The 11,557-nt window shown below is 52.6% G+C and overlaps 1 protein-coding gene and 1 long non-coding RNA gene across 2 annotated transcripts; one reads left to right on the top strand and one right to left on the bottom strand.

Annotated features, from left to right (window-relative positions):
* Window positions 1-4,443: 4,443 nt before the first annotated feature.
* Window positions 4,444-8,278, bottom strand: EGR1 (early growth response 1). The gene is made up of 2 exons (XM_020908379.2): window positions 7,669-8,278; window positions 4,444-6,982 (listed from the first exon to the last, which is right to left on the bottom strand). Exons 1-2 carry the CDS (start codon window positions 7,979-7,981, stop codon window positions 5,664-5,666), a joined length of 1,632 nt encoding a protein of 543 aa, XP_020764038.1. The 5' UTR covers window positions 7,982-8,278; the 3' UTR covers window positions 4,444-5,663.
* A 763-nt stretch (window positions 8,279-9,041) lies between these two features.
* On the top strand, window positions 9,042-11,441 carry LOC139032404 (uncharacterized). Its single transcript, XR_011484939.1, has 2 exons — window positions 9,042-9,350; window positions 11,260-11,441. It is a non-coding gene; the product is annotated as an uncharacterized lncRNA (long non-coding RNA).
* Window positions 11,442-11,557: the final 116 nt, after the last annotated feature.

The raw sequence follows: 11,557 nt of genomic DNA, 5'->3' as shown, positions 1-11,557 counted from the left end.
AAATGTTAAGGATACTTTTCTAAAATAAGTCAGGTTATGCTCTCCCTAGCCCAAGCCCAACACTTACCCAGGCAGGCAACAAGTGCCAGTTTATGAGAGTGGGAAACCTACCTTCTGGCCCCTGCTGTCTTTTCATCCTCAGGCTGCTCCCCAGTCCCAGGCTCCCTTGGCTCAAAGAAGAGAGACAAACGATGTAGTTACAAGACTGCCTCAGAACGGAGGGTTTGAAATGTGGTAAGATTGGGTTTATGATAACTAGGGAGTGAGGGGGGCCCATATTCTAGAAAATCCATCCAGGTAAGATCCCACAGGAGACAGTAACAAAATGCAATGTGTACAGATAAGCTCCCAGGACTAGTCTCCCGGGATTGCTTCCCACATCATCTGATCTTAACCACTTCCTCCTTTTTAGGTAGGAGCACCTCATCAGTGTGTGGCCCACCACCCACCAGGCACCTATTCTCCTTAGAAGAGTGTTGCTGAGGACTTAAGTACATTTGCTAAACTGAATAAATAATGACATATAAATAAATACACCTTGTTTAGTCCCAGACATCTCGTTAAAAGAGGGTATAAACAAACGGGAGGGAGTTTGAAATAGAGCAGTAAAGATGATGAAGGCGCTGGCTCTGTTTCCATGCAGAAAAATGAAATGAAACAAAAAATTTTTAGAAGGCTAGGTACTGACTCTGTGAGTGTGGGGGGAAGCAGGTGATTATTGCTTTGAGTAAGAGAGAAGCCAATGAATGGGGACATGGTAGGAAGAAGGGGCCAGAAATGGGAGACGGAGGTTTGGGAGTGGATGAGCCCGCATCTACACAATGACTTGCACTCACAAGTGCAACCCCTAAAGGAACCAACCCCAACGTCCATGCACACGTGAAAACATGAGCAAATTCTGCCATTCCTACACAGTGGAATACTGCTCAGAAATGAAAAGGAGTCACCATTTATTTATACATGCAACAACATGGATGAATCTCACAATAACACTAAGTGGGAGAACCCAGGCCAGAACCAGCGGATACTGAATTATTCAATTTGTCTGGAACTCCATAAAATGCAAGCTGATATCTTTATAGTGACAGAAAGCAGATCAATGGTTGCCTGGGGACAGAGGTGGAAGAAGGAAAGATTTCCCAGGGATATAAGGAAAGTTTTGAAGGTGATGGATATGTTCATACCCTTCACTGTGGTGATCATTTCACCTGTGTACACATGTATCAAAACTTATCAAACTGTACACTTTACGTGTACCTCAACTGTATTTGTATCAGTGTTTTGTACTTATATATACACACCAACTGTACCTCAATAAAGTCATAATAGCAACAACAACAGTAATAATAACAAACAGCCTCCCTGGTAGTTCAGACGGTAAAGCGTCTGCCTACAAAGTGGGAGACCCAGGTTCTATCCCTGGGTCGGGAAGATCCCCTGGAGAAGGAAATGGCAACCCACTCCAGTATTCTTGCCTGGAAAATCCCATGAACTGAGGATCCTGTTAGGCTACAGTCCATGGGGTCACAAAGAATCGGACACGACTGAGCGACTTCACTCACTTAAGTGCTGAGGAGAATGGACTTACGGGATGGCTTCCTGAAAAAGAAGATGAGATCATGCTACTTGGATCTGAGGAGCTAAGCCCCCATCTTGACCTATGAGAACATATCAAGTAACCTTTGCCTGAAAAGTCTCTCCTAGGTTCTAGTAGTGGAAAAAGCGAGATGGGATGAAAAATCACTGCAGTGGAGGGCTAGATTGGCTGTTTGGGTGAAAAATCTTATTAGCACCCAAAGGTGTATGGGTAGCATGTTGAAATCTTATTTGCTCAATACCTGATTATTTTAGATTTTGTCTCATTTCCCCTTAGGACCACTAGGATCTTACGCTGCCCAATTTTCCCCTCTGAAACGGAATTAAGTGCTGCTGCACCAGGGAAAACCGCAGAGGAGAGAGGGCGACATTGGAGAGAAGACCTCTGACTCTATTGCACCCTTTCCTGACTCCCATTTCTTCCTGAAGTTGGGGACGGGCTGTAAGTGGGGGCAGGTCGAAAGGAAACACACTTCAAACCCAGCCTGACGGCAATGCTAAGCTCCGCCTTTCTCAGTACTTAGGATTCTTCAAAAAGGATGATACTAAACATTCCTGAAATTAAGAGAAAAGATGAACTCTCAGATACCAAGAGGTAAGGGTCAAGGGTCCTAAGGATTTGGTTCTTTCTTTCATTTCAGAATTGAAACCTGTCCTTTGCTGGCCAAGTTCCCCTGACTGCTCTCCTCTTCCATCCCATTCCTCTCTGTCACTCTCCACAACCCCAAAGGCCTAGACAATGTCCCCAGGTAACAATCAATCGCTCAACATCTCTTCCCAAACCTCAGCCTTTAGGACGATGAGAGTTTTTATCAGCACTACCTTGTGCCCTTGGTTTTGGATTTCCCTCATACGAGCCAGAGTTAAAACGAACACTTTCCTTTTACTTTATACTACAGGACTATAAAATGGGGCAATTAGTGTGTCTTGGCCTATTTCAACCATGCAAAGAAACTTGAATCTCAGTTGTCAGAACCTAAAGAAACTCTGGTGACAGGACTAGTAATAATTAGCTGGCAGGCTTGGCAGAATTTCTCAGTCTGCATCAGAATCACCTGGCATGCTTGTTATCAAGGCCAGCCCCAGGAACCCAATTCCAGACCTCAGGAATCAGACACTCTGGGAATGGGGCCTGGGAATCTGACTCTAATGCTCTGTAACAATGTAGGAGTCCCTTTGTTTTAAAGGAACAGAGTGAGTATCTTTGCTTCTTCTTTCGTGTTTTATTCTTGTCGTGTTTTGTTTCTCAGGATTCTGTGATGAGAAATTCTTAAGAATGTGTAACAGGCATAGACTTGTGTTCCTGGACCAATATGGGGAGGGTAGGTGGGGCTGGCAAGAGGTGTGCCAGCACAGTATTGTCCCATCAGGACGTGGCAGTTTTTCCAGGAGGCTCACAGGAATGTGCACTTTGCTAGAGAAGGTGGTTTGGTTCCCCCCTGTTCCAGGCTGGGGAGGCTGGTGTCCTGTGAAAGGGCAGAGATCAACATTGCTGGTGCTTGAGGGCTGGAATGGAAGAGGAAGCATTGGGCTGATGCCAGGGGACTGCCGGAATTCCCCTGGCTCCAGGAGAGGTGCGGGTTGGTAACCAGTGAGACCCTTAGAGGGAGGAGAAGGTGTGGAGGCAGATTAGACCTCCATTTCATTCACGGCCTGATATCAATACTGGGTAGAGGAGATACTTCATTGTCCTTGATTTGGGGGTCAGAAGTTGGGAGAGGAGCCAAGGCTTGGGAGTTCCAGAACTATTAGATTCCAAATCTACTGTACCCATCTGACCAAAGGAAGGGGTGTCTGACCAAGTCACAGAAGACTCCTATCCAGGTTGGAGGCCATGTTTCCCTTCAGGAATCTATCCATCCATCCCCGCTGGCTCACACAAAAAACAAGCCAATCAGGCTGACTTCTACTTGCCCTGCCAAACTCAACTTTTTCACCTTTCCTAAGCCCCTGGGTGGGTCTGAGAGCCTCATGCTTGCCCATATTATATAACCTAAAACCATGTTACAATTTTCGGCTTACATCGCTGTCTCCCCAGCCGACAATCTGCATTGTTGTGGCCAGTTCAAGGCCTCTCACACGATAGACAAATGCTCATGATCCCATGAGTGTCGCTCTGCATACGAGTGTGGACCCTCAAGGGACAGGGACCAGAAGAACCTAGCACCTAAGGCCTCCTGCACATTGGGGAGAGACTTAGTCTAGATGGAACCTTAGACAGCAGGCCAGCCTCCTGCCCACTCTGCCCTGTGTCACAAAGCTGCCAAGGATCACAGCTCCAGCTGGCAAGAAATGAGGTTTCTTCCTGGAAGGATTCTTGGCTTGAGAACCAGCCCATGCCTCTTCCAGTCTTCTTCAGTACCCTCAGGTTTCTGGGGACCTAGAAGAGAGGAGGGGGAGACCGAGGCAATCCCACCTTTGTTACTGTTTCCCAATGCCCTCTGCCTACCCCTTAATTCCCCCAAGTGCATATGGCAGGGATTCCGTAGAATACAGTTTCCCAAGCCCAGATAGAGATGGTGCGGCGGGGGCAGCGGGCAGGGCTGGTTGAACATTTATGGCCAGAATGGTACTGTCTCTAGCCACAATTACTCCACCTACACATCTGGCCTTTTGTAGCTTTAATTAACCAAGATAAGCTTACAGCCCACCAGATTGAGGAATAAGCCCAGTATCAAAAAGAGGAGATCCACATTCAATTTTCTAAGAATTCACTCCAGTGACACACACTGGGCACGTTTCTGGTTAGAATATCCTTGTCCTCGTAGAAGTCCCTCGAACCCCTCGATAGAGATGGCTACTACAAAGCCCTCCCCCCAGCCCAGGAAACACACCCAACCACAGCTATTTTATTTTCCTTTTAATTTTTCTGAAGGATATACACCACATATCCCATGGGCAATAAAGCGCATTCAATGTGTTTATAAGCCAAACAGTCACTTTGTTTAAGCAAACACATGTACAAAGTAAAATAAAACCACAAAATAATGAACTGCATGTTCATAACATACAAAAATTGCCGCCTACTCAGTAGGTAACTACAACATTCCAACTCCTGAATTATATTTATAAATTTACATTTTCAGTTTAAAAAAATAGACTTTTGAGAGTTCAGATTTTTAGATTTTGTTTTCTTACATTCTGGAGAACTGGAGCTCAAGCTCAGCCCCCTTCCTTATTTTGCTCCCAAAGCCTCCCCCGAATCACCACTCCCTGCCCCCCTTAAGGCTAGAGGTGAGCACATCCCTCAATTGCACATGTCAAGCCGTGTCAGCAAGGCGCATCACGCAAAAGGCACCAAGACGTGAAACTTTTAAACCAAAAGGACAAAAAAAAAAAAAACTACTTTCAAAAAAAGGAGAAAAACCAAACCGTATTTTGCCACATGTGAGTACAGTCGGGCAGTATTTACAAAACGGTTAACAGAACAACACTCTGACACATGCTCCGTTTAATACCGAGAACTGCTGTTTCAAAAAAAAGCTTCAAACTTAATCGTCACAGCATCATCACAAAACAAAGGATCACCATTGGTTTTGGCTTTTCTTTTTTTGTTTTTTTCCCAAAAGCAAGGATCTAATTCCAAATAATACAATAGAGTATGCAAATTATCTTCACATCAAGAGTACCCCAAGAAAAACAAAATCCATGGCACAGACACTGTACAAGAGTACAGGGCTGGGCTCTGAGGGGCCCAAACCCCATTTTTGCCAACTTGATTTTCTAGCATTGAAGGGAGCAAGGGGTCAGGCATACGATGGAGATGATACTGAAATGATATATCCAGAATCCATGCAAATCAAGTTCTTTGGATAGATGTGAAGAACTTGGACATGGCTGTTTCAGGCAGCTGAAGTCAAAGGGAATAGGGACTGGGAAGGAAAGGGAAGTGGACAGAAAGAATTGTTGGCCAACAGACCTTCCACAGTGACCCTGGGGTCAAGTAGAGAGGGAGGACTTGACTCTGAGAACCTCCATCTGACCTAAGAGGAACCCCCTCCTATGGCCATCTCCTCCTCCTGTCCTTTAAGTCTCTTGTGTTTCATTTTCTGCCTTTTCCTTCCCCTTTAGCAAATTTCAATTGTCCTGGGAGAAAAGGTGGTTGTCATGTCCGAAAGCCCAGTGGAGGCGCTGAAGGAGTTGGTGACAGCTGAGGAGGGGAAGCTGCTGACCTGGGTCGGGAAAGCAGGAGGGACGGAGGAGTATGTGGTGGCCACCGAGGGGGACGGGAAACCACTGTGGACAGGGGATGGGTAGGTCGAGGAGCCGGGAGAGGAGTAGGAGGTGGGCACCGGCGACGGATATGAGGTGGTGGCTGGGGATGGGTAAGAGGTAGTAACTGGGGATGGGTAGGAGGTAGCCACCGGGGACGGGTAGGAAGGGAGAGAGGAGGGGGCAGCAGAGACTGCGTTTTTGTCTGCTTTTTTGTCCTTCTGCCGCAAGTGGATCTTGGTATGCCTCTTGCGTTCATCGCTCCTGGCAAACTTTCTCCCACAGATGTCACAGGCGAAGGGCTTCTCCCCTGTGTGGGTGCGGATGTGGGTGGTGAGGTGGTCGCTGCGGCTGAAGTTGCGCATGCAGATGCGGCACTGGAAGGGTTTCTGGCCGGTGTGGATGCGAATGTGGCGGGTGAGCTCATCTGAGCGGGAGAAGCGTCGGTCACAGGATTCTACAGGGCAGGCGTAGGGGCGTTCATGGGGGGGCGTCTTGCTGGGCCGGTTGGGGTACTTGCGCATGCGGCTGGGTTTGATGAGTTGAGACTGGTAGGTGCTGTTGAGGGCCTTCAGGTCCTGGGAGCCCGACTGTGTGGCAAAGGCCTTGATGGTAGAGAGTGGAGTGAGCGAAGGCTGCTGGGTACGGCTCTCCAGGCCCTGGAAGGGCTTCTGGTCTGGGGTGCCCAGGCCCAGGTCCCCCTGCTGTTGTGGAAACAGATAGTCGGGGATCATGGGGACCTGGAAGCTCCCCTTGGCACCAGGGTAGGCAGGAGGTGGGTACTGAAGGGCGGGGCCTGCTGAGCCCGGAAAGGCCTGGCCTTGTGGCTCAGGGAACATGTCAGTGTTAGGTGTGGGGAAGGTGGGTGCCGCGGAGTAGATGGGGCTGCTGTCGTTGGACTGCACTGCGCAGCTCAGCGGTGGGCTCTGGGAGGCCGAGGAGGAGGCTGCTGGAGATGATGCTGAAGATGAGGTGGCCGGTGGGTTGGTCATGCTCACGAGGCCGCTGACCAGGCTGAAGAGGGGCTCAGGCCACAGGGTGTTGCCACTGTTGGGTGCAGGCTCCAGAGAGAAGCGGCCTGTGTAGGTGATGGGGGGCAGCCGGGTGGTTTGGCTGGGGTAACTCGTCTCCACTAGAACCTTCTCGTTATTCAGAGAGATGTCAGGAAAGGACTCTGGCAGGAGAGAGGGAGGAGGCCTGGTTACTGGAGAGCAATCACCGGAGGACGCGGAAGACCCATGCTGCCAGACAAAAGGTCGGGCCAGCTACCATTGACTCTTGAGCTAGTTAATAATTGATAGCAGCAGATTGAAATGTTCCTGGACCCGCTCCAGACGCAGAACCCATTTCAACAACCGCTGACGCAAATACGGAGAATCCCCCTCCACTGCAGCTCCCAGCGCTCCGCAGCGGCGGCTGCGCGGGCGAGGGATTCCCGCCAGTACCCCGCAACGGCCGCGGCTAGTGCGCGCCCCCTACCCCGGGCTGCCGGGACATCCCGGGCCAAGGATCCCGGCCTTTCCTCGGGGATAGCGGCAGGCTAGGCAAGCCTTTCTGGAGGGGGAGGGGGCGCAGCCCTGCTCGTCAAAACAAGCTCTCCCTCCTCCATCCACCCACGCAGCCCCACAGCTCTCCATCCAAAACAAAAGCTGGCTCCTCTGCGCACCGTTAAGGACAGGGTGGGGGTGGGGAGAATGTCTCCAGGCAGTCCTCTAACACGGGACCCTGGGGACGAGGGGAAAGGAAGGGAAACCCCATTTGCATCCCTGCGGCGAAGGGGGCGCTGCAAAGGCCGTGGGGAAGGACTGGACGCCAGGATGTCGGCGAACGGGCTAGGTCTCGGCGTAGGCCACAGCTTACCTGCGGTCAGGTGCTCGTAGGGCTGCTCGCTTGCCTCCCCCTGAGGATTGAAGGCGCTGCTGCTGTTGCTGTTGCTGCTGCTGCTGCTGCCGCCCCCTCCACCTCCACCGCCCCCGCTGCTGCTGCTGCTGCTACCGCTGCTGCCCTCCGGGGCCCCGGCGGCACCGAGGAACTGGGGAGCCCCATTGCTCAGCAGCATCATCTCCTCCAGCTTAGGGTAGTTGTCCATGGTGGGCGAATGAGGAAAGGAGCCAAAGGGGTCGGAGATCTGCAGCGGGGACATCAGCTGCATCTCGGCCTTGGCTGCCGCCATCCCGGACCGGCGGGCTGGAGAGCTGGTGTTGGGGCGGGTGGGCGCAGCCGGGGACCGAAGCTGCGGGGGACACGTCTCGGGGGCTTGGCCAGGTCACATGCGGGACGCGGGGCACACTGTGGAAAGCGCAGGCGGGGTCCGCAGGCTCGCCCTCGCCGCCGGCCGGTGTAGACGCGGCGCTGCTACCGAGGCTGGGGTAGGGGCCGGTCCTGCGGCGGCGGAAGCTGGCGGCGGCGGCAGCTGGCGGCGGCGGCTCCCCAAGTTCTGCGCGCTGGGATCTCTCGCGACTCCCCGGATCCGCCTCTATTTGAAGGGTCTGGAACGGCACGGACCCGCCTCCGTCGTGACGTACATGGCCATATATGGGAGGCAGGAAGCCCTAATATGGCAAGACCGGCCGGGAGGACCCGGAGTGACGTGAAGCCCCCTCTTCAAGAACTGTAGGCACTACCGTCCCGCACCCTAGGCCCCACGCCGGCTCCCGCACCCTGAGTGCTCAGGCTTCGAGGAAATTTAGTGCTCAAGCCGCAGCTGAGGACTCCCAGACCGAAGATGCTCAGTAGTTCCCGGCGTTGCCCCCGCCTCTTCCCTCCACCTTCTTCCCTCCTCCCGGAGCCGGAAGCAGCCGGGCCATATCGGGGCGCCCCAAATAAGGCGCTGCCCAAATAAGGATTGTTCCGGCGGGGGATCCTTCCTGCTCCTTATATGGCGTTTCCGGGTCTCTGCTTACCGCTCCCTGGCTCCCTCCCTCCTCCCTGGTTCCAAGCCGGGAGCCCAACGCGCGCGCTAGAGCCGGGGACGCCCAGGCGGGGAGGGCTCCGGGCGCGTAGTGCTAGGCGCACCGCGGTTCCCCGGCGGGGACTGGGCTGGGAAAGCCCGGGCCCTGGGCGGAGGCGAGGGCGAGGAGGACTGGGGTTCTGCCGCCGTCATCCAGGGCTCGCCCGCCCACCTCTGGGACCGTGGGAGCCGGGCGGGAGCGACGGGGAGGAGTGGCTGGGCTGGCCAGGGCAGAGGCCGCCCAGGAGAGGCGGGGCCCTGACCCCTGGCCTCGACCAATGGCATGGTGCCTTTCCCGGTGTCGCGGTGGAAACTGAGGCTTAGGAAATAATAGCCAGATGGTTCCTGTGCAGTGCGGTGGCCCACCTGCTTCTCCGCCATCTGCTAATGGAGTGGGGTTGTTGGGGCCTCGGGATCCCTCTGCGCCACCAGAACCGAAAGGCGATTCTCTGGTTCTCTCTGGGGAAGAGCCCACGCTTGGGTGGCTGGACAAGGGAAGCTGATTGTCTCTGGAGAAACCTGAGTCCTTTTCCCACCAGGAGCTAGTGGTCCTTGGGATGGTGGGAGACTGACCCACCGTTATCCAGAACAGGTGATTGGTGGGGGCGAGAAGTGTGGGAATCTGAACAGGAGGCTTCCCTAAGGGCTGTCTGGGGACCCCCGGCCGGCGAGAAGAGAGATCTGCTTAGCGAGTTGGTGCTGCCCTCTGGAGGTCCCCTCTCCAGCTTGGTTCCCCCGGCCCCTGGCCGAGTAGGCTTTTCGCCGCCTTCTTGCTCCCCCTCCCAGCTCCTGTGCTGGGCGCTGCGCCAGGCAGGGGGAGCCTTAGACGCAGTGAGCGCTAACTGAGCAGGCGCCGCAGCCTGGGCTCCCCCTGCAGTCCCTGGGGAGCCGCCACAGCCGAGGCTCGCAACTCCCCGGCAGGGTAACACTCCCCTCCTCCAGCCAGGCCAAGGGCGAGGGTGGGAGGAGGGGGTGGTTAGGCTGGCAAGGTTCCAGCCGGTCTCCTGGGAGCTAGACGCAAACGGGGAAGCCCTCCGCATTGTGTCCCCGCTCCCCCCCTTCCAAGTGCGCACCCCAAACAGAAAGGGGATTCCTGTTGGGGAAGGCTTCTGCTCTAGCTCTGAATCCAGAGGAGGTGGTGTTTTTCTGAATTTAAAAAGAAAGCAGTAAGTGTGTGTGTGTGGAAGAAGGGTTTTGACGGCACTGGGAGGGAAGGAGGGGGGCGGGTTAAGGTCTCCCTGAACCCAAACAGCTTCAGGAAGTCGGGGTTGAGGATGTAAAATGGGGGAGGAGGATGTAACTATCTTCGGCTTCATCCCTCTGTATTCTACACACACACAAATCGGCTTAAGGAATCCAGCAATGAACCAGGGCTCCCTTATCTCTGTTCTCTAAATCTGAGCTCCCCATCCCAAACGCTAGGACCTGGTGGGGGCCAACTCCCACTGGTACTGAGTTGTCCATTAGAAGCAAAAGCCTCCTCCAGGGCCGAATGGCCAGGCCAGTCAGGGTCAGATGTGTTGTGTCTGAATGCCCATTTTGCTCCTCCCTGGTGGGGTACCTTGGCCATGCTTTTCTTATCTCTCTTCAACTGTAAAACAGAGCTAATGTTAATGATGGGAGGATTGCTGTGAGGACTGAAAATTTACATGGACTTCCATGTGTGAAGTTCCAAAGGACAGTGCCTGCCTTGTAGCTGACATTCAGTACACAGTGGCTATTGCTGTTTTCTGGGGCTTTTGATCCACTGGGTTGCCCACAGTTCATCCACCCATCCTCAGCCCCCAAGTAAACCCCAGTGACCCTTTTCTGAAAAGTTGTACAGAGAAGAAATATTCTAATCCTAACACAAGGGCCGTTGTCCTGAAGAGCTCATCTTAATCCTTCTTGCTGCAGTAGAACATTATTTCATAGAGCAGATTTTTTTTCAACCTTGACTGTGCACAAATGGAGCTCTGAAAAAAAGGTTTTACCCTAGGCTAACTGAATCACAGTCTTCCTGAGCTCGTGAGGGCCAGAACTGAGCAGACACTTCCTAGGATCCTTTTTCTGTTTCTGGGGAGCTACCCAGGCTCTGAGAGTACGTATTCCTCCCCCAGCCAGGGCAAACTGGTTTCCCTATGATTCTAATGTGGAATCTGACCCACGGGATCTTCAGGTCCTCACTGAAGCTGGGCACTCAAAATCCTAATAGTCTGCATCTTTTGCTTTGTGTGTCCAACCATTCTTTTTCTAAGTGCTCCCAGTCAGCTATTTCCTTTGGAGAACCACCCCCAATCCATATGGTGGAGGGAAGAAAACCCCATCCTAGATCTAGGTGAGGACATGTCACCCCTACCTGGCCATCCATCTAGGATGCTTTCTTTCAGCAGTCCAGGAGCATTCTATCTCCCTAGGCATAGCCACTGCATCAGGATGGGCACATGACCCAAACCAGGCTAATGAGAGCCTCTTCTAGGATTTTTTCTGGAACTCTGAACAATAGGAATTCTCTTTCTCAGGTGGTACTAAACCAACGGAATGTAAGCCTGAAAGCCATCTTGCCATCTGACCTGGAGAGCTTACCTGAGAATGAAGCCCATGCAGAAGAAATTAAAAAACAGATCCACACCCAGAAAGTAAATCTCTAGAGTTGGGGCCTTTGAGCTACACAGGTTAATAAATTTCTTTTTTAAATAAAGCTTATTTCAGTTTCTATTACAGCCCGGCAGGTTCTGATTAAAACACCCATTATCCACAACAACGATAAACTTTTTTGAGGACTTTCTGTGGACAAAGGCCTGAGGCATAGGCTCCTGC

Source organism: Odocoileus virginianus, chromosome 3, assembly GCF_023699985.2.
Source record: "Odocoileus virginianus isolate 20LAN1187 ecotype Illinois chromosome 3, Ovbor_1.2, whole genome shotgun sequence".
In the NCBI taxonomy this organism is placed as follows: Eukaryota; Metazoa; Chordata; class Mammalia; order Artiodactyla; family Cervidae; genus Odocoileus; species Odocoileus virginianus.
The sequence above is the reverse complement of the archived record's forward strand: the minus strand, read 5'-3'. Positions and strand labels throughout refer to the sequence as shown.

Coding starts and splice junctions, on each gene's coding strand:
- EGR1 (XM_020908379.2), bottom strand. CDS start 7,981: ATGGCGGCAGCCAAGGCCGAGATGCAGCTGATGTCCCCGCTGCAGATC. Junction 6,983..7,668: donor CTACGAGCACCTGACCGCAG/GTAAGCTGTGGC, acceptor CTCTCCTGCCAG/AGTCCTTTCCTGACATCTCT.